A 22,683-nucleotide genomic window follows, 5' to 3' on the forward strand; every position below is an offset into this window, starting at 1 on the left:
ATATTACGTACTGGATTGGAGTGATAATAAAGAAGGTTAAGAGTCGGAGAAAATGAATAATAAAATGCATCTCGCGTTGTTTGTATTGATAACTGACTCTTTTGAGAAGAAGGGGTGGTCGCTTCTTCACCTTTCTTTTCAAGGCAATATGGGAATAAAAGGGGGGATTGTATGACTGCAGGCGGCTGGAAGCATACTTACTATTCGTGAGAAAGATGGCAGGTTTATAATCGTGCGCTTATCTATAAGGTAGTCATATACATGAGTGTAAACATAAGACCTAAATTCCTTTTTATCGGTGAACACAGAGTCTATTTCCTTTTAACCAAAGAACAAGGTTAATTTGCTCATCTACATACGGTTAGGCTTACAAAATTTGGTCGCTGGAATACGAGTAATTCAGGGCCAATCAGTGCACGTAGTCTCGACCAAAGATTGTCCAATATAGACTCTATAATGGAAGCATTTAAACGCATAAGAGTCCCTTTTTTTATAAAAGATAGTATATTAAGCCAGAGAAATAAAAAGGAAGTTCGAGGCTTTTCTTGTTACGGGTCTCTTAGGGACAGCCAAATTTTCTTAGGGACAGCCATTTTTCTTAGGGACAGCCAGGGTGCGCGTAGTCGTAATGTTGGGATTATGATACTTTTATAGACATCAAGAGGTCAATACAACTTAACAGCTTGAAATATATACACATTTATTACAACGAACATAGTTTAAACCAGTATATGTATTTTAAAGCTAACTTTCAGCTTCTCGTTTGGACTTAACATTAATATTTCTGCGTAAGATTTAATTCAAACGAGCTCAAAGGCGAAAGAGTGATAATAGAATTGTCAAAATAAGTATAAATCGTTTGATGTACATTTATTTGTAATTTTTACATTGTTTTTGATTGTATATCCTTGTTCCCATGTCTACAGAACATCCAAACTATAGATCTTACGTTGCGACTACGTGCACTTTGGCTGTCCCTAAGGAAAAATTGGCTGTCCCTAAGAAAAGCGTTCTTGTTATTCATCTATTCGCAATAAAAACGATAAACAAGAACTGATATCGCCGGTTAAAATTTACATGAAAACTCTTGAATATATTTCACATCACTGCAGCTCCTCATGAGCAACCTTCGCCTCACGTGGTTACTTAGACAACCTGGTTACTCGTTCCTATGGTGATGCTACGTGCACCTTGGTTATACCTAACAAAAGGGGTTTTTCTATTTTCAGTTTACCTTTGGTAAAAGAGCCTTGCAATCGATTTCCTAGCGCACTTTTCTAAATGAACCCTATTTTAAGTGCATCTCCTTTATTCGAGTAAAGTTCATAGAGTCTCGGAATCTTTATCCTCTAACTGTGGCACCTGCCATTGTATTGTTTTTCCTGCAAAAACCAGGATACTTCCAAGTCCAAAAAAGCAGTCCGTTTTTTAAATAAGCCACCTTTTTCCATGACAAGCGAAAAAAAGTAAAAGAGCAGCAATTTTTTTTTCGTCTTTTTATAATTAAAACCCTTAATATAAAACATGTCTGGTCTTGATTCGCTCGTGTACAAGTATTTATTAGATAACGGTCAAACCGAAGCCGCTAACGCCTTAAAGGCTAAGAACCCCTCGGTAAGTCCCTTTGTTTGTAAAAAAAAAAAAAAAAAAAAAAAAAAAAAAAAAGACACGAGGTTTCTAAACAGGACATGACTTTTTTTTTGTAGGTTGCTACCAAGAAGACCAAGAAAGATTTAAAGAAAATTTACAATGAATTCGAAACTAAGTAAGCCTTCTTGCTCTCGTATATAACAACAAGGAGTTGTGTACTAACTATATACCTTTAGGGCTACCGATGCCTCTTCTTCTTCTTCTTCTTCTAGCTCTTCTTCTGACAGTTCTTCCAGCTCTGACAGTTCCGATGATGAAAAAGACGTTGAAATGAAGGAAGCAACCGAAGACGTTGTTATGAAGGAAGCATCCGATAGCAGCAGCAGCAGTGACTCCTCTGATTCCGAAGACGAGGAAGAAGTAAAGAAGGTCGAGTCTTCTTCCAGCAGCAGCAGCAGCTCTTCCGATAGCGATTCATCTGACGAAGAAGAAGTTAAGAAGGCCGCCATTGAGGAAAAGAAGGCCGAATCATCCAGCTCATCCAGCAGTAGCAGCTCTTCCGATAGTGATTCCTCTGATGAAGAAGAGGAGGAAGAAAAGAAGGTTGTTGAGGAAAAGAAGGCTGAATCTTCTGACAGCTCATCTTCATCTGACAGTTCATCTTCTGATAGCTCTTCCGATGATGAAGAGGAAACCAAGGTTGAAGAAGTTAAGAAGGCTGAATCCAGCTCTTCATCTTCATCTAGCAGCAGCAGCAGCAGCAGCAGCAGCAGCGATTCTTCATCCGATGAAGAAGAGGAGACCAAGGTTGAAGAAGTTAAGAAGGCCGAATCCAGCTCATCTTCCAGCAGCAGCAGCTCCAGCAGCAGCGATTCTTCCTCTGACGAAGAAGAGGAGGAGGTCAAGATTGTTGAGATCAAGAAGGCTGAATCCAGCTCATCCTCTAGCAGCAGCGATTCATCATCTGACGAAGAAGAGGAAGCCATTGTTGAAGAACCCAAGGCTAAATCCAGTTCTTCATCTTCATCCAGCAGCAGCAGCAGCAGCAGTGATTCTTCCTCCGATGAAGAGGAGGAAGTCAAGGTCGATGTCAAGGTTGCATCCAGCGCCTCTTCATCTTCATCTTCATCTTCTAGCAGCAGCAGCAGCAGCAGCAGTGACTCATCTGACGATGAAGAAGTCAAGGTTGTTGTTAAGGAAGAACCCAAGAAGGAAGATTCATCTGATAGCGATTCATCCTCATCCGATAGCGACTCTGACGACGAAGAAGTTGTTACTGTCACCACCACCACCACTACTACATCTACCATCGCACCCAGCGAGTCCAGTGACTCTAGCGATTCTAGCGATTCCAGTGACAGCGATTCCAGTGACTCTAGTGATTCTAGTGACTCTAGTGATTCTAGTGACTCTAGCAGCGATTCAAGTGATTCAAGCGATTCTAGCGATTCCAGTGACTCTGACAGCGATTCTGACAGTGATGATGAGGACGTTTCTATGGCTGAAGCCGAGATCAGCAACAAGCGTAAGGCCGAAGAGGACATTGAGCAACCTATTGTCAAGAAGGCTGACACAACAAGGTAAAGAAAAGAGCTCCTTTTGGAATATATGGATGCGGGGTGAAAGATGTATATATGTGTAGAGAATAAAAATTAATTATTTTCGGTTCTCCCCTTATTTCCCCTTTCTCTTCTATTTTTTTTTTCTTTTTCTTTTTATATATATTATTGTGATTATAGTACTCCCAAGAAGGCTAAAGGTCCAAAGGTTCAAGGTACACCTTTCCAACGAGTCAAGCCAGAAGAGGTTGAATTTTTAGACGAGAGATTGATGGATAACACTTACGATAACAAGGGTGGATCTGATATGTCGTCTTATGGATGGAAGGCCTCTCAAGATTTGATTAAGGTGCGTGGCGACAAATTCCGTGCCGAAAAGAATAAGAAGAAGAGAGGTTCTTACAGAGGAGGTCAAATCTCTTTTGAGAGCCACAGCATCAAATTTGATTAGTTCTTTATTTTTTCATCTCTATCATTTTCATCAACTTCTTTTTTTTTTTGTACACACATCATTTAAAATAAACCTTTTATAAAAGAAATAATATATGCATGTACCATGTGTGATCAGCAGGTGATGCTACTACTGTAAGTGCCGATAAATTTTTAATAATTTTTTTTTTTTTTTTTTTTTTTTTTTGAAAACGCATGACTTGGTAAGTTGGCCAATGAACATTAATAGCTCATCATCTCCCTTTTTTTAAAGATTTTCCTTTTTTTTTTTTCCCTTTTTTTCTTTTTTTCTTTTTCTTACTATTTTTCTTATCATGACAGAGCAAACAGACCTTACGTTGGGTTTACTTTCGAAGAGTTCGCCTTCACAACTTCAACCCTTCCAGCTGAACAGGTCGCGTACTCAGCCATTACCCACAGAAGCGTTTTACGTCTCATCTCCCAAACTCGTTATCAACAACAGTTTGAAACGTAAGTTCTTTTTATTTTTATTATTTATTTGTGAAGAGGGACTGACTACGAAGAGAAAATAGCGTCCAATTTGAGTCATGTTCCTTGCAAGTTTTACAAGCAAGGTACCTGTACAGCAGGAGCCAATTGCACATTTTCCCACAGCTCAGATCTTTCTTCAGAGTCAGCAGTCTGTAAATACTTTGTAAAGGGTAACTGTAAATTCGGCACCAAGTGTGCCTTATTGCATACCATGTCTCCCTATGGCAATATGAAGCCACCCAGTCTGTCTTTCACTGGCAGAAGAAAAACAACCACAGACAATTCTATCGATCATCGATCCTTCTTGAATGATCCGTTTGCCTCCAGTGCTCCCGCTGTCTCTTTATTTCAAGCTGAACAATTATGGCGCACTCAACCACGCACAAATATCATTGGTTTACGTTCATCGCCGCGTGAATCAGACCATTTTCAGCAACAGCAACAGCAACAGCAACAGCAACAGCAACAGCAGCAGCAACAACAACAGCAACAACAGCAACAACAACAACAACAACAACAACAACAACAGAGCTCGCCCTTATTCAATTATCGACAACAGTCATCTTCTCTGCGAAGCGGTGGGAGCTATTTTAATAGTCACCCACAACAGGCAGCACAGCCATTTGCCTATCCAGTAGGCTCGTCTTCTTCTATGGATGATTTTAGCAGTCCTCATCATGGACAACTATACCATCATCAACAGCAGCAGCAGCAGCAGCAGCAGCAACATCATCATCAGCAGAGTGGATATGATTTGAATGACGCTATGCTTCCTTCGTCATTGAACGACTTGTTTACACCCAACGAACTACATGCGAGAAGTCTACGACAACAGTCGAGAGAGATGGCTGTACCACCGCCTTCATCCTTTGAAAGTCCATGGCGAGTTCCTTCTTCCTTTGGTGAGACAGCGGCCATCAACATTCCATGTGGAAATAATACTACGAGTGGCAGTAGTGGTACAAGTAGTGGAAGTTACTTACAGGGACAACACAACGATGACGATGAATTTCAGTTCTTTATGGAAGATGATGAGGCTGTAACATTTGATCACATGAATACAAAACCTCCTGTCACGCCTTACACCATGCCTCCACTCATTAGTCTGCCCAGTACATAATACAACACATCACACACACCACAAAAAAAAGTTTCTTTCTTACACACACTTAAAAAAAAAGGCCATCTTTTGTTTAATATTCCTCCCATCATTTTTATATAAAAAAATAAAAAATTATTATTTCCTTTTACGCTCAATCGGTGTAAACTGTCTGTATTTCTCGAAATAATCCAATAACTGCCCAGTAGATGACAATTAATAAAAAATGGGGAATGATAATTTTATTTCTTACCTTTTGTGGACATTTGGAGCTCACTTCGCTCGAATGATGCATTGATTTATACCCATTTTTCCACTTGACATACACCATTACGTTTCCCAATTTAGTCTTTTCAACGTACGTGATATTCTCCACCGCATTCTCCCAGTCCTTTTCTGCGTTGGTGTATTCAAATACCTTATCAATCGCCGAATTCGGTCGTTGCGGTTGCGCTCGATATGCCTTCATGTCTTGCTTATATTTTTTAGCACAAACGGCCATTCGCTAAATGCTTTTCCTTAGCCTCTATGTCCTCCCATAAATAGCTATCCCTCCTCCCCCCAACTTACGTCTGTATCTTTTGTTCCGTTTCCCAGGTATTGTCCATCACGTCAAACCCACGCCATTTAACATAATATTGCGTCTCTCCATCCTTTTCTTGATGGTTAATATTGTCTCTTCTTCCTATTTTTCTTGTATTGTCCCTTACTTCGTTCTGGCGGTGCTTAATAATGTATTCTGGGTAGTCGTCAATCATAATATAATGATTAAAAGAATGTAACAAAAAAAAAAAAAAAATCCTATAAAAAAATTGGCGGTTGCAGTTTATTTTCTTTTGTTTGTCCCGATTCCCTTTTATGGTGAGTAGATAAAATGGCATACATACTTTTATTTAGGGAGGAAAACAGAAAGGGGAGATACTGTGCGCTGGCTCAATCTATCAATGCACTAAAGTTAAACATTTCCCCTCTCCTCACACTCACACACATCCAGGGGAGAAAAATGGTTCACCTTTTTTAGTCAGTTGGGTGATGTACCTGGGAACAGGGAAATTCTTCATCTTTTAGTGACCCTCCCACCTGTTCTCAATAAACAGACCATGCGGGGGACTACTATCTTTATCTCTATCGTAACCAGGCCTGTCAGTGGAAACACGGGGTGTCCAAGTGCATCGTTTCCAACGTTACCATGGTTGTAATGCAACGGAGGACAAGTCACTTTTTTTTTGTTTAATTGTGACTCTTTTTTAGACTAAAACGCCCCTCGTTGCCCTCGCTCATTGAAGTTGCCATCTCCCCGGACGCAAAAAACATTTTCTTTTTTTCAACTGTAAAATTCAAAATGTTGTCTGCACAACCAGCTTACGCACTTGCTAGAGCCACTTTTAAGCGTGCTCAACGTGGCCTCTTTGGAGGTAAGCACATCCAATTCGGTAACAATGTAAAGTGGAGAAAATGTTGGGAACGATTACCCTTATTATTGACACATCAGCATATATATAGAACCCCTTTTCCAAGAAAAAGACGAGACGTAACTGGTTACCCAATGTGCAAAATAAAAACTTGTATTCCGAATCACTTAAATCATTTATTGAAGTCAAAGTCACCACAGCCGTTTTACGTACTATTGACAAGAAGGGTGGATTAGATAAATACCTTTTGGAAACCACCAACAAGAACTTATTCAGTGAAAAGGCCATTGAATTAAAGACAAAGATTATCAACTTTAACAACCTTCAAGCGAGAAGACAAGCTAAGGCTGTCTCTGCTGCTACCGAATCCACCACCACCACCACCACCACCGCTATCGCTGCGGAATCATCACCCATCGTCTAAACATAAATACATAGACTTTCTTTTTCCTTTCCCTCTTTCGCCCAATCTTTTTGTACATTTTAGAAAAAAAAAATCAATTATTAAATCATGGCATCAACTGTATCGCTCTTTTTTTTGGTGATTTACTTTTTAATGGCAGGGCCTTTTTTTTAGGGCATTTTTTTTTTTATTTTTTTTTTTTTTTAATCGACAACCAGTTCCTGTAAAAACTTGTGCAACTGGGGTTTCTTTTTCTTTTTATTTTTTAACGTGTAGCTTTACTTTTAATTTATCATTTCATGGAATTACCTCACATTGGAAAGAATTGTCAACTCGAACAATGTCATTCTTTAGGTATTTGGAAGCTGTTTATTGATGCAGAAGGTTTGCCTTACTCAACTCTTTTACTTTTACGTGATTAGACTTTCTTCCAGTTGCTTGTCCTCTTTGCCAACAAACCTATTGGTAAAAATTGAATAAACATGTCCTACAGGTCATTTACAATACAAATTGTAGTGGAGAGCATAGATTACCTCTTGATCATTCATGTTCTCAGTGGAGTCGTGTGGACAAACAGTTGGTTCAATGCGACACCTGTCAACATCTTGTGAAAGCACCCGATGCAGAAAAACTGACTCCTGAAGTCTCGGTAACAAAGAATACATTTTATTTTCAAGTTTTTATTTTTTAAAAAAAGATAACTGGTAGCTGGAGAAGCACAAAGCATCGAATTGCAAAGTTTACTTATATCCACCCAATGGTCCAATACCAAAGATTAATCGACAGTGCACTGTCAAGGGTTGTAAAGATATAGATCCTCGTGTAGGACCTATCCGCTGTGATGGATGTGAAGAAGACTTTTGTCTGAGGTAAAACAAGTGTAAACCACATCCATGCCTGCTGTAATTAAAATAATTTCTTACGCAACAAAAGACATCGACACCCTTCTGCACACAGATGCAAGTCCTTAAATGACGACGAAGACCGTAAACGAGATCGCAAATTAGCCGCCCAAGAAAAAGTCGCAAAGACGTTCACGTCCCCTACCAAAAAACCTAAGATTAAATCCGTCGCTGTCAAAAGTAAGAATGGCGGGATGGTTGAGCTTATGAAGATCAAATCTCAAGCTAAAGGAAGCGCCTCTGTACCCACCTCAAGTCGTATTTATCTTTACGTTCAATGTCCCAAAGAATCAAAATTGGATTTTCAATCGGTCTATTTCGACAAGGTAGGCGTTACATGAGTTTTGTACCTTTCTTTTATTCCTTATACCTTAGTGATTTAGTTAAATTCGGTTGGTAAAGCGTTAGATTTAATCGCGGATACGTGTAAAGTGAACAACAAGAATCATACTCTTTCTCCGACCGATCCAGAGGTAAAGTATAAACATTGTGGAAAATGTGATATAGGATATTGACCCTGAAGATGAACCTTAGCGTCTGGAGCTATTCAAGTGTCCTGAAATGACGGTTTTGGATAAATCATGTAGTTTAGAGAAATGTCTCCAGAATCTGGACACCGTCTTGCTAGAAAGACAAGGTTCTGTCTCTATAGAAGAAGACAATGATCAGTGATCTATCAGTAATATAAGGCAGGACATTAACAAAGATCTGCGTCAGGGTCGAACAACTTGGTATCCCGAACTCATGTCACTTTTAATTCAAACAAACTTATCAATTTTTCGAGACAAATAAACATTACTTTTCAGGCAATTATCTGTAAAAATATTCATAGACCATTTGTTTAAATAATCTTCAGATTATTCATTGCGTTCAGGATGGTCTGTGCCAAACCACATAGCTTATACGTAATAAAAGTAGATGTAATTGACATAAATGGAAATAGTCTGTATCACAGATCTATCGGTAAATAAAGTAACAAGATCCAGTGACATTGAAAGGATCTAAGTCTATCCAGTCCGACATAAGAACACAAACTTGACTTGTGTATTCGACAGTCAAAGAAGAAATTTATTGATGACTAATTACTGTCAAATATGAAATTAGTTTCCAGCTGTCATTTAGTATAAATAGACCCCAAATTATCATCTTAACATCTTGGTCAATAAATTTATAAAGTAATTCTAAACGTACTTATGTACTTTGTTTTATTTTTTATTTTATTTTGTTTTATTAAATCACACTACCGATTTTTTACATGGTCAACTCAATGATAGTTGCAAAAATGTTTAATACTAATAGACGTTTTTTTTTCTTTCTTATTTCTTCTTAAAACTATAATTTATGTTTAAGGCAAGGAGTACAATGTATTCTAAAAAGAATAAAGGATAAGAAATCCAGAACACAGGAAGAAGAACATCGTAAACTTTTCATTATTAAATGACTTCCAATACGCAAAAAAGAACTTAAAATTAACTTCGGAAATTCTATTTTCCGAAGTTAATTTGCCATGCCTTCCAAAACGCATAAAAATGAACGTTAATTTTTTTATTTATTTTTTAATTCAAATAATCCGTGGTATCTTGCTCTCTTTCCTTTCAATTAACGTATTAAACCGTTCTAATTTGGTGTGCATCGACTGTTTGGACACAGATGTTGAGCAGCTTCCATACAAGGTCCAGAATTTGATTGCTCGCAGGAAGTTTGGCTAGCCTTCTGAACGAACCTCAAATCCCATTTAACTGCTTGCCAATGGTTTTTAATGACAGCATAATCTATCCAAGTCTCCGAATCCTTTCTAGTTACTACTACTGCATTTTCCTCTAGTAAAAAGCTTAAAAGGTTGTTCGTGTTGTGTTTTAAAGTAAAGTAAAATTATAAAAAGACTATAGGAGTAGTTTGAGACTGTTTATAAGATGTCTTTATTATTAAATAAAATGTACGAGTATTAATTTAAAAGACTGTCTGCTGTGTTCATATCTCTAGTGCTATCTTGAAGTTATCATTGATTAATGTTGTAGTTGAAGTATAATATTGTAATAATTGGGGTTTATTGGGGACTGTTAAAGTTAAAGATAGAAAAATGATTATTCTTTTTATTCATAAAATCAAGTAAAGTATTTATATCAATTCATAATCGGATTTAAGTATAAAGTAAAGTAATAGAAGGCGTAGCATATTGATCATAAGTTGATGGCATAGAATGGTGGTTTACTGCATAAGTGACATACGGGCATAGATATTGTTAAGACACTGGTAATAGTTCTTAAAGGATAAGGTGGATATTGGTTATTAACACTGCGGTTAATAATAAAGTAGTTATGAAAGTGAGCACCAGACTGGAAGTAGTCAACTTTAGAAATCTTATAATATAAAGTTTTTAGGATAAGAAGATAATCAACGATGATTTTAAGAGGGCGTAAGTAATATAAATATAAACGAATTGCCAAGATTAAAAAGAAAAGTAATTATGTTATTATAAACAATATCTTATGTACGGTTGTAGTAATAAAGAGATTCGAGTCGAGTGTGAAAATATGAACTTTGAGTTAATTGTTATATGTAAGTATAAACTTAAGATAAACAAGAAGTAGGAAAGTTGAGGGAAACACAAAGGAGTCAATTACAAATTATTAAGAAACTAGATTTTTAGTTAAGATAAAACTGGAGGAATATTTATTACGAAAAAAAAGGGACGTATTTATAGAAAAGATCCTATCCTGTGTAACACCAAGTCAATTTAGATTGGCTGCAACAATATACATAATGGCAAACGCATGGCTGCTAAAAGTAATGTGCGTGACTTGCATATGATCACAAATTGTAATACTTAAGGTTTAAGGACCGAAAGACAAGATGCAAAAAGGTGCCACTTTGAAGGTGCCTCTTACAAGGTGCCTCCTCAACAATTCTAAACCTATCATTCTTATATTACTTAGCCGTTAACTTTAATTATCTTCACTATATAAACTATCATAATTCTATCAATAAAACATTATTCTATTTCTACTTTATATTTTATTGTGATTATATAAGATAAATATTCTTATCCAATCATATTTATCTTCTGACATATAATCCTCATCTATCCGGGTCGCATTATTACGTTGGTGGAGTAAAGCTGTTAAGGCAATGAGTACTGATATTACTGCTGAAAACTTACTGAAGGCTGGTCCAAGCTCTGCGAGAGACTTGAGAACTACTGTTACCAGCGTTGATGAAAACTTAACCTCGTCTGGTTCAAGTTCTGTTACTGAACGTCCTCCTAAGGTCACTTCTGAGGTCATTCCCGAGGTAACTAATCCTTTGGCGCGTGAGGCTCCGACGAGAACTCTGGAATCTATTGGCACTCTCTCTGTGGTGAATTATAGCAATGCCAAACGATACGACCAACGTCGTCCAGGTTCTGATGCTGTACCGCCGCCTGCAAGTTTTAAAAATTTGCTGCTAATCTTCCCAGTGTGGATGATAATATGAGTAATCATTCGGTACCAACTCAGGAGGAGTTGCGTGCCCCGTTTGTAGCAATTATGGATTCGTATAACAATTTATTGACTTATGTCAGTACCGGTCGTGCTGCGATGATAGATGAAATTAGTGAAAATGAAAGAGTTGGTAATGCTGTGGCTGAATCATATAATTTCCTTGCACCTGCTAGTCGTGCATCTCTGGATATGGTTCTATCGACTTTTCGTGCTAAAATTGATGAGATGAAAGCTCGCGTTGCCTTCTTTGATAATGATATTAACAAGACAAGGAATAATATTGTTCGTAAACTTACGCATGGACTTCATACTATTCCTGCTGCTGATTTGTGTCCTTTGGTACAAGAGTTTTGCTGGCCTACTGAAGCTGTCTGCCATGATTTAAATCTGCCTTATGATTATGTTTTGATGGCTAGGGGGGAGTACAATAGTCGAACTCGTACAACGGTATCACCAACTGGGCCTGAGACTGGTGGCGATGCGCAACTGGAAGAGTTACACCGCCTGCGCCGTCGTATTGCTATGTTGGAGAATGCGAAGTCAAGACAAAGTGGCGATGCATTCGATTTCCGATCCAAAGACTCCATTGGCATGGTCTGTTGTTAGAGAGAAGTTCCCGAAGAAGTTTGGTGGAGGTGTTGATCCTACTCTGATTGCTTTGAAGGAACTGAAAAAGTTGCATCAAGGAAATAGGTCGATGAGGGTATTTGGTCCTATCATTACGGATCTTCTATCTCGTGCGCAAATTTTTGCACCGGGTGTCCAACTTGACTATTTCAAGGATCGTATTCGAAATGAGCTGCGCACTGCTATTATTTATCGTGGACCTACTGATTTGGAACAGGCGATTCAAATTACCACTGATGTTGAAGAAGATTTGCGTAGAGTATTAGGCTCCAAACCTATGGCTGTTAGCTCTGTCTCTCCCGTGGCAATGGAATATGCAACAATGTCAAGTGGTTCTACTCAAGAAAGCCAAAATTATCAGTATGGTAATTCAGAGGGCTCCACAAATGGTTCTGGGGGAAGCTCAGGCGGAGCTCGAGGTGGTTCTGGTCACGGTGGTTCTGGCTCTGGTGGTTCTGGCTCTGGTGGTTCTGGCTCTGGTGGTTCTGGTTCTGGTGGCAAGAAAGGTGGTTCCAAGTCGGGTGGTGGCAAGAAAGAAACCAGGCGTTGTTTTACTTGTAATAATGTGGGTCATTTGAGTGTTAACTGTTTCAAGAATAAGAAACCCAAGCAAAATCAAGAACATCAATATCAACAGCAAGATGTTTCGTGTCAACAAAGTACAGACGTTGAGAACATGATTGATATTTTTGCTCACTTGGGAAAGTTACCTCAAAATAACCAAGGTGTATCTGAGTCTGAAGAATTGGAAGCAAGACGGTTTACGACAACCGTTAAGATCGATGGTGGGGAACAGAAATGTTTAGTTGACACTGGATCTACTCTTACTTCAATTCGCAAATCTATGGCGTCAAGGTTAAACTTAAGACAATATGCTACGAAGCCAAGAATTATCCAATACGGTGATGGTGGGGAGCAAATGACTACAAGAAAAGCTGTTTTTGACTATGTTATTGATGGTTGTCCTACTCGTGCGTTTGCTTTTGTGGTCGAATCTCAAAATGAAGAAGTAATTTTGGGTATGGACTGGATGAACGAAGAAGATATTTTGTTACGTCCTCGACGCAAAGCTGTTTACAAATACGTCGAAAGACAGAATTCTCAAGATACGCTTAATGATTTAGAAAGTCGTGCTGAAAGGATCCTCGCAGATTACCCAACGTTGGTTCCAAAAGAAGGCGATGTTTAATCTGTTACAAATGCTCCTTACAAGCATCGTATACTCACAGGTGATGCGTTACCCGTGTACGTAAAGGAATATCGAAGACCCTTTGCGGAAAATGAGCAAATCAAGATTGAAGTAGCCGGTATGCTGAAGAAGAAGGTAATTGAGCCCAGTACTAGTCCGTGGTGTTCTCCTGTGGTTATGATAAAAAAACCTGACCAAGGGGATGGAAAGACGACGTGGCGGTTCTGTATCGATTACCGACGACTAAATCAAGTAACTTTAAAGGACAAATTCCCTATTGGAAATCTCAACGAACTTTTAGATCAGCTAAATGGGTGTAAATTTTTAAGTACAATCGATTTGAAGAGTGGTTACTGGCAAATACCGATGGATCCAAGGGATGCTCACAAAACGGCGTTTGTAGCAGATGGAAAACTTAGGCAGTTTAAGGTGCTTCCGTTTGGGTGTGTTACTGGTCCAAATTCTTTTTCTCGATTTATGTCTGGTGTCATCAGTGGCTTGTAACGTACAAAGATTTATCTGGATGATTGTATTGTCTATTCAAGAACCGAGGATGAACATGAAAAGGATTTGAGGGCATTGTTGAAGCGATTTGTGGTATTTGACAAAAATATTACAAAGAAAAAGTAATGAGAAAAAAGTATATCTTTATTCGAGGTAAAAATAGACTAAAAGAACTCTGCTGCGATGAAATAATTGATCCTTTTTATATTGAACAACTTCCCTGTTCTATCAAACAAGATAGACAGTTTATAAGATAAAGAAAAAGGTAATTGTGAGACTGGGTAAATTGAATATCGTTTTATTATTGAATTAGAGGATGGTTTATATAGGAATTGACAAAGTCCTTTCGGTACTTGTCAATTAATAGAGCAGGCTGAGAGAATGATTTATAATGTGAACCTATTGCAGTAAGCATGTGTGGACCATGCGTGCATTGTAAGCTGTGATATTATTTATAAGTTGTTTTTATCATTTGTTAATGCAGATGTTGCGTGTAAACCGCGTGTACGTGAGGTGACACAAAATAACTATTTCGAGTTTCTTCGCTAAAGTAACTCACAGAATAGTGCTTGTATACACTACGAGATATTTGTGTATACAACATTCCCCTGGTAGTTGTGTTGAGTCAACCTTTCTGGTCTTGTAATAAATCTATACTCAGTTTCCCGCCTTACATTAAATGAATTCTACTCGTTAGAATTGATTTCAAATAACGTCGCCCTGAATCAACCGATCTGGGACACTCTTATTGTTCTGTTTAAAATACAGAATTCCAGTAAGATATTGTGTAACGGTGGCTAGTTAAAAGATGCATAAGGTTTTTGTGTTTAATTGGCTGTGGTAGAACATGTAGATATGTCTGATCATTTATCCATTCTGTTGATTATTTTTATCTAAGACATGGGTAAATATGTGATCCTAAATATAGAACATCTTATCGATGTTTGTATATTTAGTTGTAGAAAATAGGCATCCAAATATTCCATGCACTACTTCTCTTATACACTTACAGTCGTATAAGTTGGGTTTATCAATATATAAGTAAATGAACCATTTATATAAATAGCTGTTCTATTCTCTCTATGGGTAGCTAATCCATTGAGAGAACTATTAATATTAAGTTTCTCTTTCTTATATTTCTTGATTTGATCGGAGAAGCTTCTCTTCCCGACCGGTGATATCGTAACTCAGTGGTATAGAATTCTATATCCAACTGTCATTCGTATATCGATTTTAAGCCAATCATGCAATCTTTTTATATAGAAATATGTACTCATAGTAGGAGTCGTTGTGTAGCAGTATACAGGCGTATGCTGGTATGCAACATCAAAGGTTGTTTTAATTTCATAGTTTATTTATTTAAACGATTTGCTTAATTATTCCTAAGTGAATCGTACCCAAATACGACAGATTTCATAGGCGTCTTGGAGCTATGGTATCTCTACCCCCAGATCCAACACCCCCAAATCCATCACCCCCAGATCCATCACCCCCAGACCTACTACCCCCAGATCGTAAAGCAGAATCATATTCAAATGACAGAGTCATAAGTCTATGATCTGAACCGAGAGAAAGATCAGATTCAACCACCAGGGAAGGTTGCTTGAAATTCCAGTCGGGTATGTTGGTTAGAAACAGATCTATGATGCTGCATTGTTCTGTATTTTGCCGGAATGTTGAGAACGTTGCTACACCATGAGACAGAGATGAGTTTAGGACCAGAAGATCTTGTTGTTCACACCAAGTAGTTAGATCAGCACCACGAGGCGTAGTAATTGTTGAGGATAACATAATAACACACCTAGAGTAGAACTATCGGAGATGATCCAATAAAGACATGATTCCATATAATCACACTGGTGGGAATTAGTTGTTCCACAATTTACCTCTATCAATAAAACAATGCTGTGTAACGTGTATCGAGCGAAGAGTCTCATAGGACCTGAGCCATACGTATATGGAAATGAGTGCTATTGTTTGTATAATTGTTTATTTACTTCTTTATATTTATTTATTTCTTGACCTCGGTAAACTAAGTTTGGTAAATCATAAACCTGTTTACGTGGCTTTGGTCTTTCCTTCTTCCTTCTGCCTTCTTTTCCCATATTTAGTAGAACCGTCAATTAAGTGATGACTGTCAAGGTTTTGCTTGTTATGGAATCACCGGTGCTGGTCACTGTCAATACCCTCCTCTTGATACCTTTCAAATTATATATAAATACCCCTTGATAGTTTTGTAGAATTATCTCTATCTTCTTTTAAATAAAATTAGAGACGACTTAGTCGTAACAGTACTTGCCCTTTCCCTTTTTTCTATTTCACAACAGTAATAGAATCACCAGTGAAAGTAAAATAAGTTTGAGTAGTCGGTCTTTGAAGGTTAGATCAGAAAGAGAGAAATAGGGTTTAGAGTACTTTAATCCTCAGATTATTATTTCAGTTTAAGATAATCGTTTATTGATAAGAATTGGAAGAGTATTTATATTATTTTGATATTTATGAATTAGTAATCGAATAGTACTTTGCCAAGATACTTAGTATATATATAGTGAATATATGAACTAGTGTATAGTATAAGGCAAAGTGTGTTAACTAAAGATCTGTATTATTCTGGTTGGTCAACCATGAAAGTATTTTCAATGTCCGAGTCTGAACTCACGACATCCGGGGGGTTTGGTTGAGCAATGTCCTCATTGCGATGGTAGATCTTGAGTCGAGCAGCATGTATATTTTTAAGAAGTTTTTGGCTTGAGGTTTCTAGGACATTGTAGCGGTCTTGAGAAAGTACCTCGTGAATTCGGAATGGTCCACGGAATTTCTTGACCAATTTCTTGGCCCTACCTTTGGAAGCGTCAGAGAGGACCGGGCAGTCTACTAGAACCAAATCGTTTTCTTTGAAAGTAGGAGTTGTTCTTTGTGTATTGTAGGCAATAGCATTCGAAGCTTGCACACGACGATTTTCCATTTGAACCACAGCAAGTGCACGAGCAAGAAAGTCCTTTGTTTGTATCTGATATTCTTGGATGGGCACCGTTTGAACACCAAAGTCCGGAGTAGCTAATGTTCGAGCTTCACGGCCGTGAACTAGACTAAACGGTGAATATTTCGTTGCTTGATGAGGCCCAGAATTGTATGCCAGTTGAAATTCAGATAAGTGTGTATCCCATGTGTTTTGGTGGTTGTCTGTATCCAGGTAGGAACTGATCATGTTCTTGAGAGTTTCCATGAAGCGTTCAACTAACCCGTTCGATTGTGGATGGTAAGCAGGAGCGAATTTTTGGTCGATTTGAAGGTGATTTGCGAGGGCTTTAAGCATTATACCAGAGTATGGGGGGCCATTATCACTGAGGATCGCCCGAAAAATTCCATGTTCGGCAATAACTTGGCAAAGACACCGGATAATATGTTGATCTGTGCTATTGGGTACCGCAAAAAGCATAACGTACCGGGAAAACATACATTGAATGACAATAATATAACGGTTACCAGATAGTGAAGGAGGTAAAGGACCGAATGTATCGATAGCAATGGTATCGAAGGGGTGAACAGGAGGGTTTGAATGAATCAAGTTGGTATGGCCAAGGGTTTGATTTGTACGTTTAACCTTTTGGCAGACAAGGCAAGATTTCACCTTGGAAGTTACCCATGCAGTTTGATCAGGAAAATAATAAAGGCGTTGAAATCTTTGTAATGTTCGGCCAATTCCCATATGACCAGATGTTGGGTTGGAGTGTAAAAGATCAAAGGTAATGTCTTGAAGAGAAGAAGGCAATACGGGAAGTGGACCAAAAAATAAGACACCGGATTCTTCAGAAAAACCACTAGGAAGGGGAGAAGATTGTCGGGTTTCTTGGCAAAATGGATCTTCTGATTGGGCAGAGGAGATATCAGTTGCATGAAGAGACGCCACTAATGCTTGTGGTGGGTGTTTTTCGACAGGGTAACGGCTAAGGGCGTCAGGACCTGTATTTTGTGTGCCAGGGCGATATATGATGTCGAAATCATGTTGTTGTAGACTCAGAGTCCATCGAGCCAATCGTCCACGAAGATCAGTGGATTTATGATTGTTTAAAAATTGTAAGGCGTGATGATCCGTAATTACAGTGAATTTGGTAGAAGTAAGGTAATGGGCAAATTTCTTGATACCCCACACAATAGCAAGTGCCTCGACCTCAGATACTCCATAATTTCGTTCCGCAGGGGCCAAAGATCTTGAGGCATATGCCACAGCGTATGCACGGTTATTGGTAGGATCACGTTGGCAAAGTATGACACCGATACCGGCAGTACAAGCACCGTCAGTGTGTAATTCAAATGCACGAGAGAAATCTGGAAAGCGTAAGACAGGAGCTGAAGTCAGAGCATTGCGGAGGGTGACAAAGGCATCTTCTTGTGGGGAATTCCAAGACCAAGTAGCATCTTTCTTAAGAAGATCGTTGAGAGGAGCGGCGATTACAGAAAATTTACTGATAAAATTACGATAATAACCTGCCAAACCAAGAAAGGAGCGAAGAGTGGTTATGTCGGATGGTTTTGGGAAATTGGAAACCGCACTGATCTTTTCTGGATCTGTATGTAGACCATCGGGAGTGATAGCGTAGCCAAGAAAAGAGATACGATCGCTCGCAAACTTGCACTTTTTAAGATTAGCCGTGAGGGATGCTGAGCGTAGTCGAGACAAGACGGAGTGGAGATCATGTAAATGCTGTTCAAATGTTGGACTAAAACAGATAATATTGTAGTAAAAGTAGACTTTAAGAGAGAATAGTTTTACAGAAAAAAATAGATAAAAAAACAAAGAGAATACAATTATAAGTCTTGTCGATTTATTTGTATAAAAATTGATTAAGAGCTAACTAGACGGGCAGGTTTGCCCTGATATTTATAGAAGATTGAAGATATTGTGGCTTGTATTTTTGACAGCTCAGATCCATCGTAGTTTTATATGATGGACCATTCATTTGGTTTATTGAAGATCGTAAGATAGCTGTCCTTGATTTATTATTGTTCCTTAAATTCTCTGATCTCTCATTGGTCGGAGCCTAGAGTTGTGTTGTAATGAAGAAAATTCCATAAAGCCGGGTTACTTATTCCCGATCTTTTATCCGTGAAACATCTTTCCTTTTGTAGACAGTAGCATTTATTATGTGGTTTTAGCACAAATATCATCGAGGTAAACCAAACAGACTTGCCATCGTAACCCAGCTAACACTGAATCCATAAGTCTTTGCATGGTGGCAGGTGCGTTTGTAAGACCAAAAGGCATGCGAACGAATTCGTACAATCCGCTACGACAGATGAAAGCAGATTTTGCTTTGGATTCCTCGTCAAGCTCTATTTGCCAATAACTGGAGGTCAGATCCAAAGTTGAGAATACTTTTGCGTTGCCAAGACTATGTACAGTATCATCAATTCGTGGCAAGGGATATACGTCCTTTCGGGTAACAGCGTTAATGCGTCGATAATCCACACAGAACCGAGGGGATCCATCATGTTTTTTAACAAGTACGACAGGTGATGCCCAAGGTGAGTTACTCGGTTGAACAATACCTTGTTGTAACATATCGTCCAACAAAGAGTCGATGGTTTCATTTTCACCAGCGGATGCACGGTGTGGAGGTTGGGATAAGGGTCTTGTGTTACCTGTATCAATTGAGTGTTTAACCTTGGGAGTAACCGAAGATGGTTTAGCGCTAAAACAATCCGGAAATTCTTGTAATAAGTTAGTCATAGCCGACTGTTCTGAAGCAGATAGGTGTTTGCCAATGAAGGGCGAAAAGTCTGGTAATGGTTCCGATGTTGTAGATTGTGAAGAGGTCTGTATACTATGAATTGAAGGGTCGTTGTTGGAATACAACTTTAGGGTCGGTGACAAATATTCGAAATTAGCAATATGCTGTCCTTTATTTAAATGTTTAATATCCTTATCTAAATTAGCCAGTTTAACTGTAGCGATTCCGTTGGCATCAAATTGTACCACGCCTGCAGCAACAGAGAGCATCTTTTTCATGACAGTGTCATTGGGGGTCGAAATGAAGGCGGATGCCAGAGGTGGTCCAGTGATATCAACGTAAGTATGGGATTGCCCAGGCAATCGAAGACAAGAATTCATGGTACAGATTCCAGGTGCAGCAGGAGATAGAGTGGATACGGATTTTGGGAAGCGGACTTCATCGCTGTCGGTATCAATGGTGATCTTGTGGCGTTTGAGGTCCGGGTAACCGAAGATTACTTCATGTGCCAGGTTGTTGACAACATGGCAAGATAGCTGGACTTGCGTGTTACCAAGCATAGCATTGACCTTAGCGACACCAAGGGAGGACACGTGTTTGTTATCAGCCGTGGTAAAAGCGGCGGCTTTTGATACATCGTATCGTAATCCTAATCGAGTGGCGATGGTTTCACGTAGAGCGGAAATGCTAGCACCAGTATCAACAAGAGCTTGGACTAAATTGCCTTTAATGGTTAGGCGTACCCGTGGTGTTGAACACGCGCCACTACTGAGGTCGACGCTGTTACATTCTGAAACGGTGTTCAGATTGTGGATGGAGGCGACGTTTTGAGCAGCAATGGGATCGTATTCGATGGGTACGGCAGCGAATTTAGCGTCGTTGGTGGGTGTTAAGCTATGCACTTGTCTAGATTGGGATGATTCAGGATTTTGGTAACATTTCTTGGTTAAGGGCCCTCGCAAGCACATCAAACTATTTTTTAAAGATCCCGATTAAGGACATTAATTTTTTTTTTTTTTTTTTTTTTTTTTGTGAAAGGTTACAGTTTTTCCAAATAGAATCTTTTAAAATTTTAATAATATATATGGACGATTAATAACAACATTGAATATTTTCAGCGCTAAAAAATCCGAATTGTCCAAACGAAGAATTAAAATCTGCAGGCCCCAAAAACCTTCTATCAGATTATTTAATGTCCAAATCCGATTACTGAAATCACAAATGTTGTTTATTTTTCAATAAGAGCCTTTCATTTTTATCGATTTACTTTTTTTCTAACATCTCCATTTTATTTTACAGATATGAGTTTCCAAAATTATTCAAGTGCTGATTTCATCAATGGCCAACGCCCAAACCCTCCTGTGGTAAGAGGCCGACCCAGAGTAAACCCTCCGCCTGCTGCACAGATTCCCACTGACGTACCTGTTCCATCCTCTCTACTGGAATGAAGAGTCGTCATATTTTCTACGAGGCGTTGTCCCGTAGAATTAAGAATTTCCATTCTATCTTCTTCGAGAGATTCAGATTCTTCGTTGATTTGAACTATTAGGAGCTGCAACTGAGACACGATAAACGCAATTTGTTGTAATTTTTATCTTTTTAAAAAAATCGGTTAAACTGAAATTTTGTCTTTAAAAAATAAAGGAACAGATATTTTAGTAATCTGCAAAAACTTTGTTATTAATCATTCAAATTGGGTCATTTAAAAAGCAACGTCATGGATTTCAGAAAAAGATTTCTTTTGGAAGTCTGACAAAAAAAAAAAAAAAAAAAAAAAAAAATTAATGTCCTTAATCGGGATCTTTAAAAAATAGTTTGATGTGCTTGCGAGGGCCCTAAATGTCCAATTTTCTTACAAACGCCACAGATGGGTTGACCATCGGAAGCCCAAAGGCGCATGGGATCGGCCTTTTCTCTGGGTTTCTTGTAACCATTTGATTGGCCATGGCGAGAGAAAGAGGAAGAACTAGTTTTACCAGAAGATCTAGACGTATTAGAGTTGATGGCATCGATTTCCATAGGCTCCGGAATGTCATTTGTGGAGGTAGTGAAGGCCGTAGGAGAGATATCCGGGCTTGATTGGATAGTTAAATTTTCAAAAGCAGACTCAAGTAAGGTGTCATCCAGACACAGAGATTCTTCTAATGCAATGGCTGATTTGGAAATAGCTTCCCATGAGAGTTTATGTGCGATGTTGGGCAGGATCATTGTGCGGATTTTTGGAGACATAACACGGAGATAAATGATACGTAGAGTAGGACCATCTAATTTATGATCTGTGTCGAATTCCAGCACAATGGATTCAAACATAACAGCAAAACGGCGAGAAGGCAGATTCCCTTGTTTAAGAGATTCCAGGCGACGACGAAGTAGAAGTTTGTATTTTTCAGCGGGTATACCGTAGGTATTAACAAGAGCAGTTTTGAGGGAACCCCAAGTGGCAGCAGCAGGTGTACGGGCAACCCAATTGGAAATGTCAGCTGGTAAATATTTACCGATTTGGATAAGTTTTTGATCATCCGTAAGAGCCAAGCGTTTACAGTTGAGATCGTATTGGTTGAGCCAATGATTGATGTTTTCTTGGGGGTCATAAACGGGAGAGATCACAGAGTTGTTGAGGCGACTCTCAGACAAGAGTTGTCCAAGGAGTGAAGCCAGTAGGGTAGAGTTCGAGGCAGAGTTAGAGGTAGCCATAGTAAAGTTTGTTATTGTTAATCACAGAGATTCAGAGCGATAGCGAAGAGATTTAAACACAGAGTTTTCAGAATATAATTGAGGCGCAGGAAAAGAGCAGCTACTCCACCATAAAATAAGTTTGAGTAGTCGGTCTTTGAAGGTTAGATCAGAAAGAGAGAAATAGGGTTTAGAGTACTTTAATCCTCAGATTATTATTTCAGTTTAAGATAATCGTTTATTGATAAGAATTGGAAGAGTATTTATATTATTTTGATATTTATGAATTAGTAATCGAATAGTACTTTGCCAAGATACTTAGTATATATAGTGAATATATGAACTAGTGTATAGTATAAGGCAAAGTGTGTTAACTAAAGATCTGTATTATTCTGGTTGGTCAACCATGAAAGTATTTTCAATGTCCGAGTCTGAACTCACGACAAAAGGACCAAGACGTGCATTAAAGTCACCACATAGAATGGTGTCAGAACCTAGGGGGATGGACCTTAAAGCGGAAAGCACCAGCTTTCGAGAGGGGCTGGGTGGGAAGTATGAACAATGTACAT

At 38.7% G+C, this 22,683-nt stretch overlaps 10 protein-coding genes across 10 annotated transcripts; 7 read left to right on the forward strand and 3 right to left on the reverse strand.

Moving 5' to 3' along the window:
* Window positions 1–1,480: 1,480 nt before the first annotated feature.
* On the forward strand, window positions 1,481–3,248 carry EV154DRAFT_178795 (uncharacterized protein). Its single transcript, XM_051594227.1, has 3 exons — window positions 1,481–1,614; window positions 1,707–1,765; window positions 1,827–3,248. Exons 1-3 carry the CDS (start codon window positions 1,525–1,527, stop codon window positions 3,172–3,174), a joined length of 1,497 nt encoding a protein of 498 aa, XP_051463353.1. The 5' UTR covers window positions 1,481–1,524; the 3' UTR covers window positions 3,175–3,248.
* A 127-nt stretch (window positions 3,249–3,375) lies between these two features.
* EV154DRAFT_410856 (SRP40, C-terminal domain-containing protein) lies at window positions 3,376–3,600 on the forward strand (the record flags this gene model as incomplete). Its single annotated transcript, XM_051595423.1, has 1 exon — window positions 3,376–3,600. A coding segment is annotated over one exon (225 nt), but the record flags the coding sequence as incomplete, so codon positions are not given.
* Window positions 3,601–4,131: 531 nt separating this feature from the next.
* EV154DRAFT_405211 (uncharacterized protein) lies at window positions 4,132–4,305 on the forward strand (the record flags this gene model as incomplete). Its single annotated transcript, XM_051595334.1, has 1 exon — window positions 4,132–4,305. A coding segment is annotated over one exon (174 nt), but the record flags the coding sequence as incomplete, so codon positions are not given.
* Window positions 4,306–4,595: 290 nt separating this feature from the next.
* Window positions 4,596–5,342, forward strand: EV154DRAFT_491295 (uncharacterized protein). The gene has a single exon (XM_051599534.1). It carries the CDS (start codon window positions 4,744–4,746, stop codon window positions 5,209–5,211), a length of 468 nt encoding a protein of 155 aa, XP_051463356.1. The 5' UTR covers window positions 4,596–4,743; the 3' UTR covers window positions 5,212–5,342.
* On the reverse strand, window positions 5,329–5,659 carry EV154DRAFT_558141 (uncharacterized protein; the record flags this gene model as incomplete). Its single annotated transcript, XM_051605477.1, has 2 exons — window positions 5,329–5,388; window positions 5,444–5,659. 2 exons carry the CDS (start codon window positions 5,657–5,659, stop codon window positions 5,329–5,331), a joined length of 276 nt encoding a protein of 91 aa, XP_051463357.1.
* Window positions 5,660–6,466: 807 nt separating this feature from the next.
* Window positions 6,467–7,043, forward strand: EV154DRAFT_491298 (ribosomal L28 family-domain-containing protein). The gene is made up of 2 exons (XM_051599535.1): window positions 6,467–6,631; window positions 6,694–7,043. Exons 1-2 carry the CDS (start codon window positions 6,533–6,535, stop codon window positions 7,024–7,026), a joined length of 432 nt encoding a protein of 143 aa, XP_051463358.1. The 5' UTR covers window positions 6,467–6,532; the 3' UTR covers window positions 7,027–7,043.
* Window positions 7,044–7,199: 156 nt separating this feature from the next.
* On the forward strand, window positions 7,200–8,798 carry EV154DRAFT_491300 (uncharacterized protein). Its single transcript, XM_051599536.1, has 7 exons — window positions 7,200–7,359; window positions 7,428–7,470; window positions 7,522–7,654; window positions 7,714–7,874; window positions 7,939–8,233; window positions 8,291–8,380; window positions 8,442–8,798. Exons 1-7 carry the CDS (start codon window positions 7,305–7,307, stop codon window positions 8,577–8,579), a joined length of 915 nt encoding a protein of 304 aa, XP_051463359.1. The 5' UTR covers window positions 7,200–7,304; the 3' UTR covers window positions 8,580–8,798.
* A 3,183-nt stretch (window positions 8,799–11,981) lies between these two features.
* Window positions 11,982–12,881, forward strand: EV154DRAFT_400289 (uncharacterized protein; the record flags this gene model as incomplete). Its single annotated transcript, XM_051595270.1, has 2 exons — window positions 11,982–12,468; window positions 12,523–12,881. Coding segments are annotated over 2 exons (846 nt in total), but the record flags the coding sequence as incomplete, so codon positions are not given.
* Window positions 12,882–17,172: 4,291 nt separating this feature from the next.
* Window positions 17,173–17,475, reverse strand: EV154DRAFT_407738 (uncharacterized protein; the record flags this gene model as incomplete). The annotated part of the gene is made up of 1 exon (XM_051595346.1): window positions 17,173–17,475. A coding segment is annotated over one exon (303 nt), but the record flags the coding sequence as incomplete, so codon positions are not given.
* Window positions 17,476–19,866: 2,391 nt separating this feature from the next.
* EV154DRAFT_398397 (uncharacterized protein) lies at window positions 19,867–20,040 on the reverse strand (the record flags this gene model as incomplete). The annotated part of the gene is made up of 1 exon (XM_051595231.1): window positions 19,867–20,040. A coding segment is annotated over one exon (174 nt), but the record flags the coding sequence as incomplete, so codon positions are not given.
* Window positions 20,041–22,683: the final 2,643 nt, after the last annotated feature.

The sequence above is a fragment of the Mucor mucedo genome (genome assembly GCF_025094135.1).
Source record: "Mucor mucedo strain NRRL 3635 chromosome Unknown EV154scaffold_3, whole genome shotgun sequence".
In the NCBI taxonomy this organism is placed as follows: Eukaryota; Fungi; Mucoromycota; class Mucoromycetes; order Mucorales; family Mucoraceae; genus Mucor; species Mucor mucedo.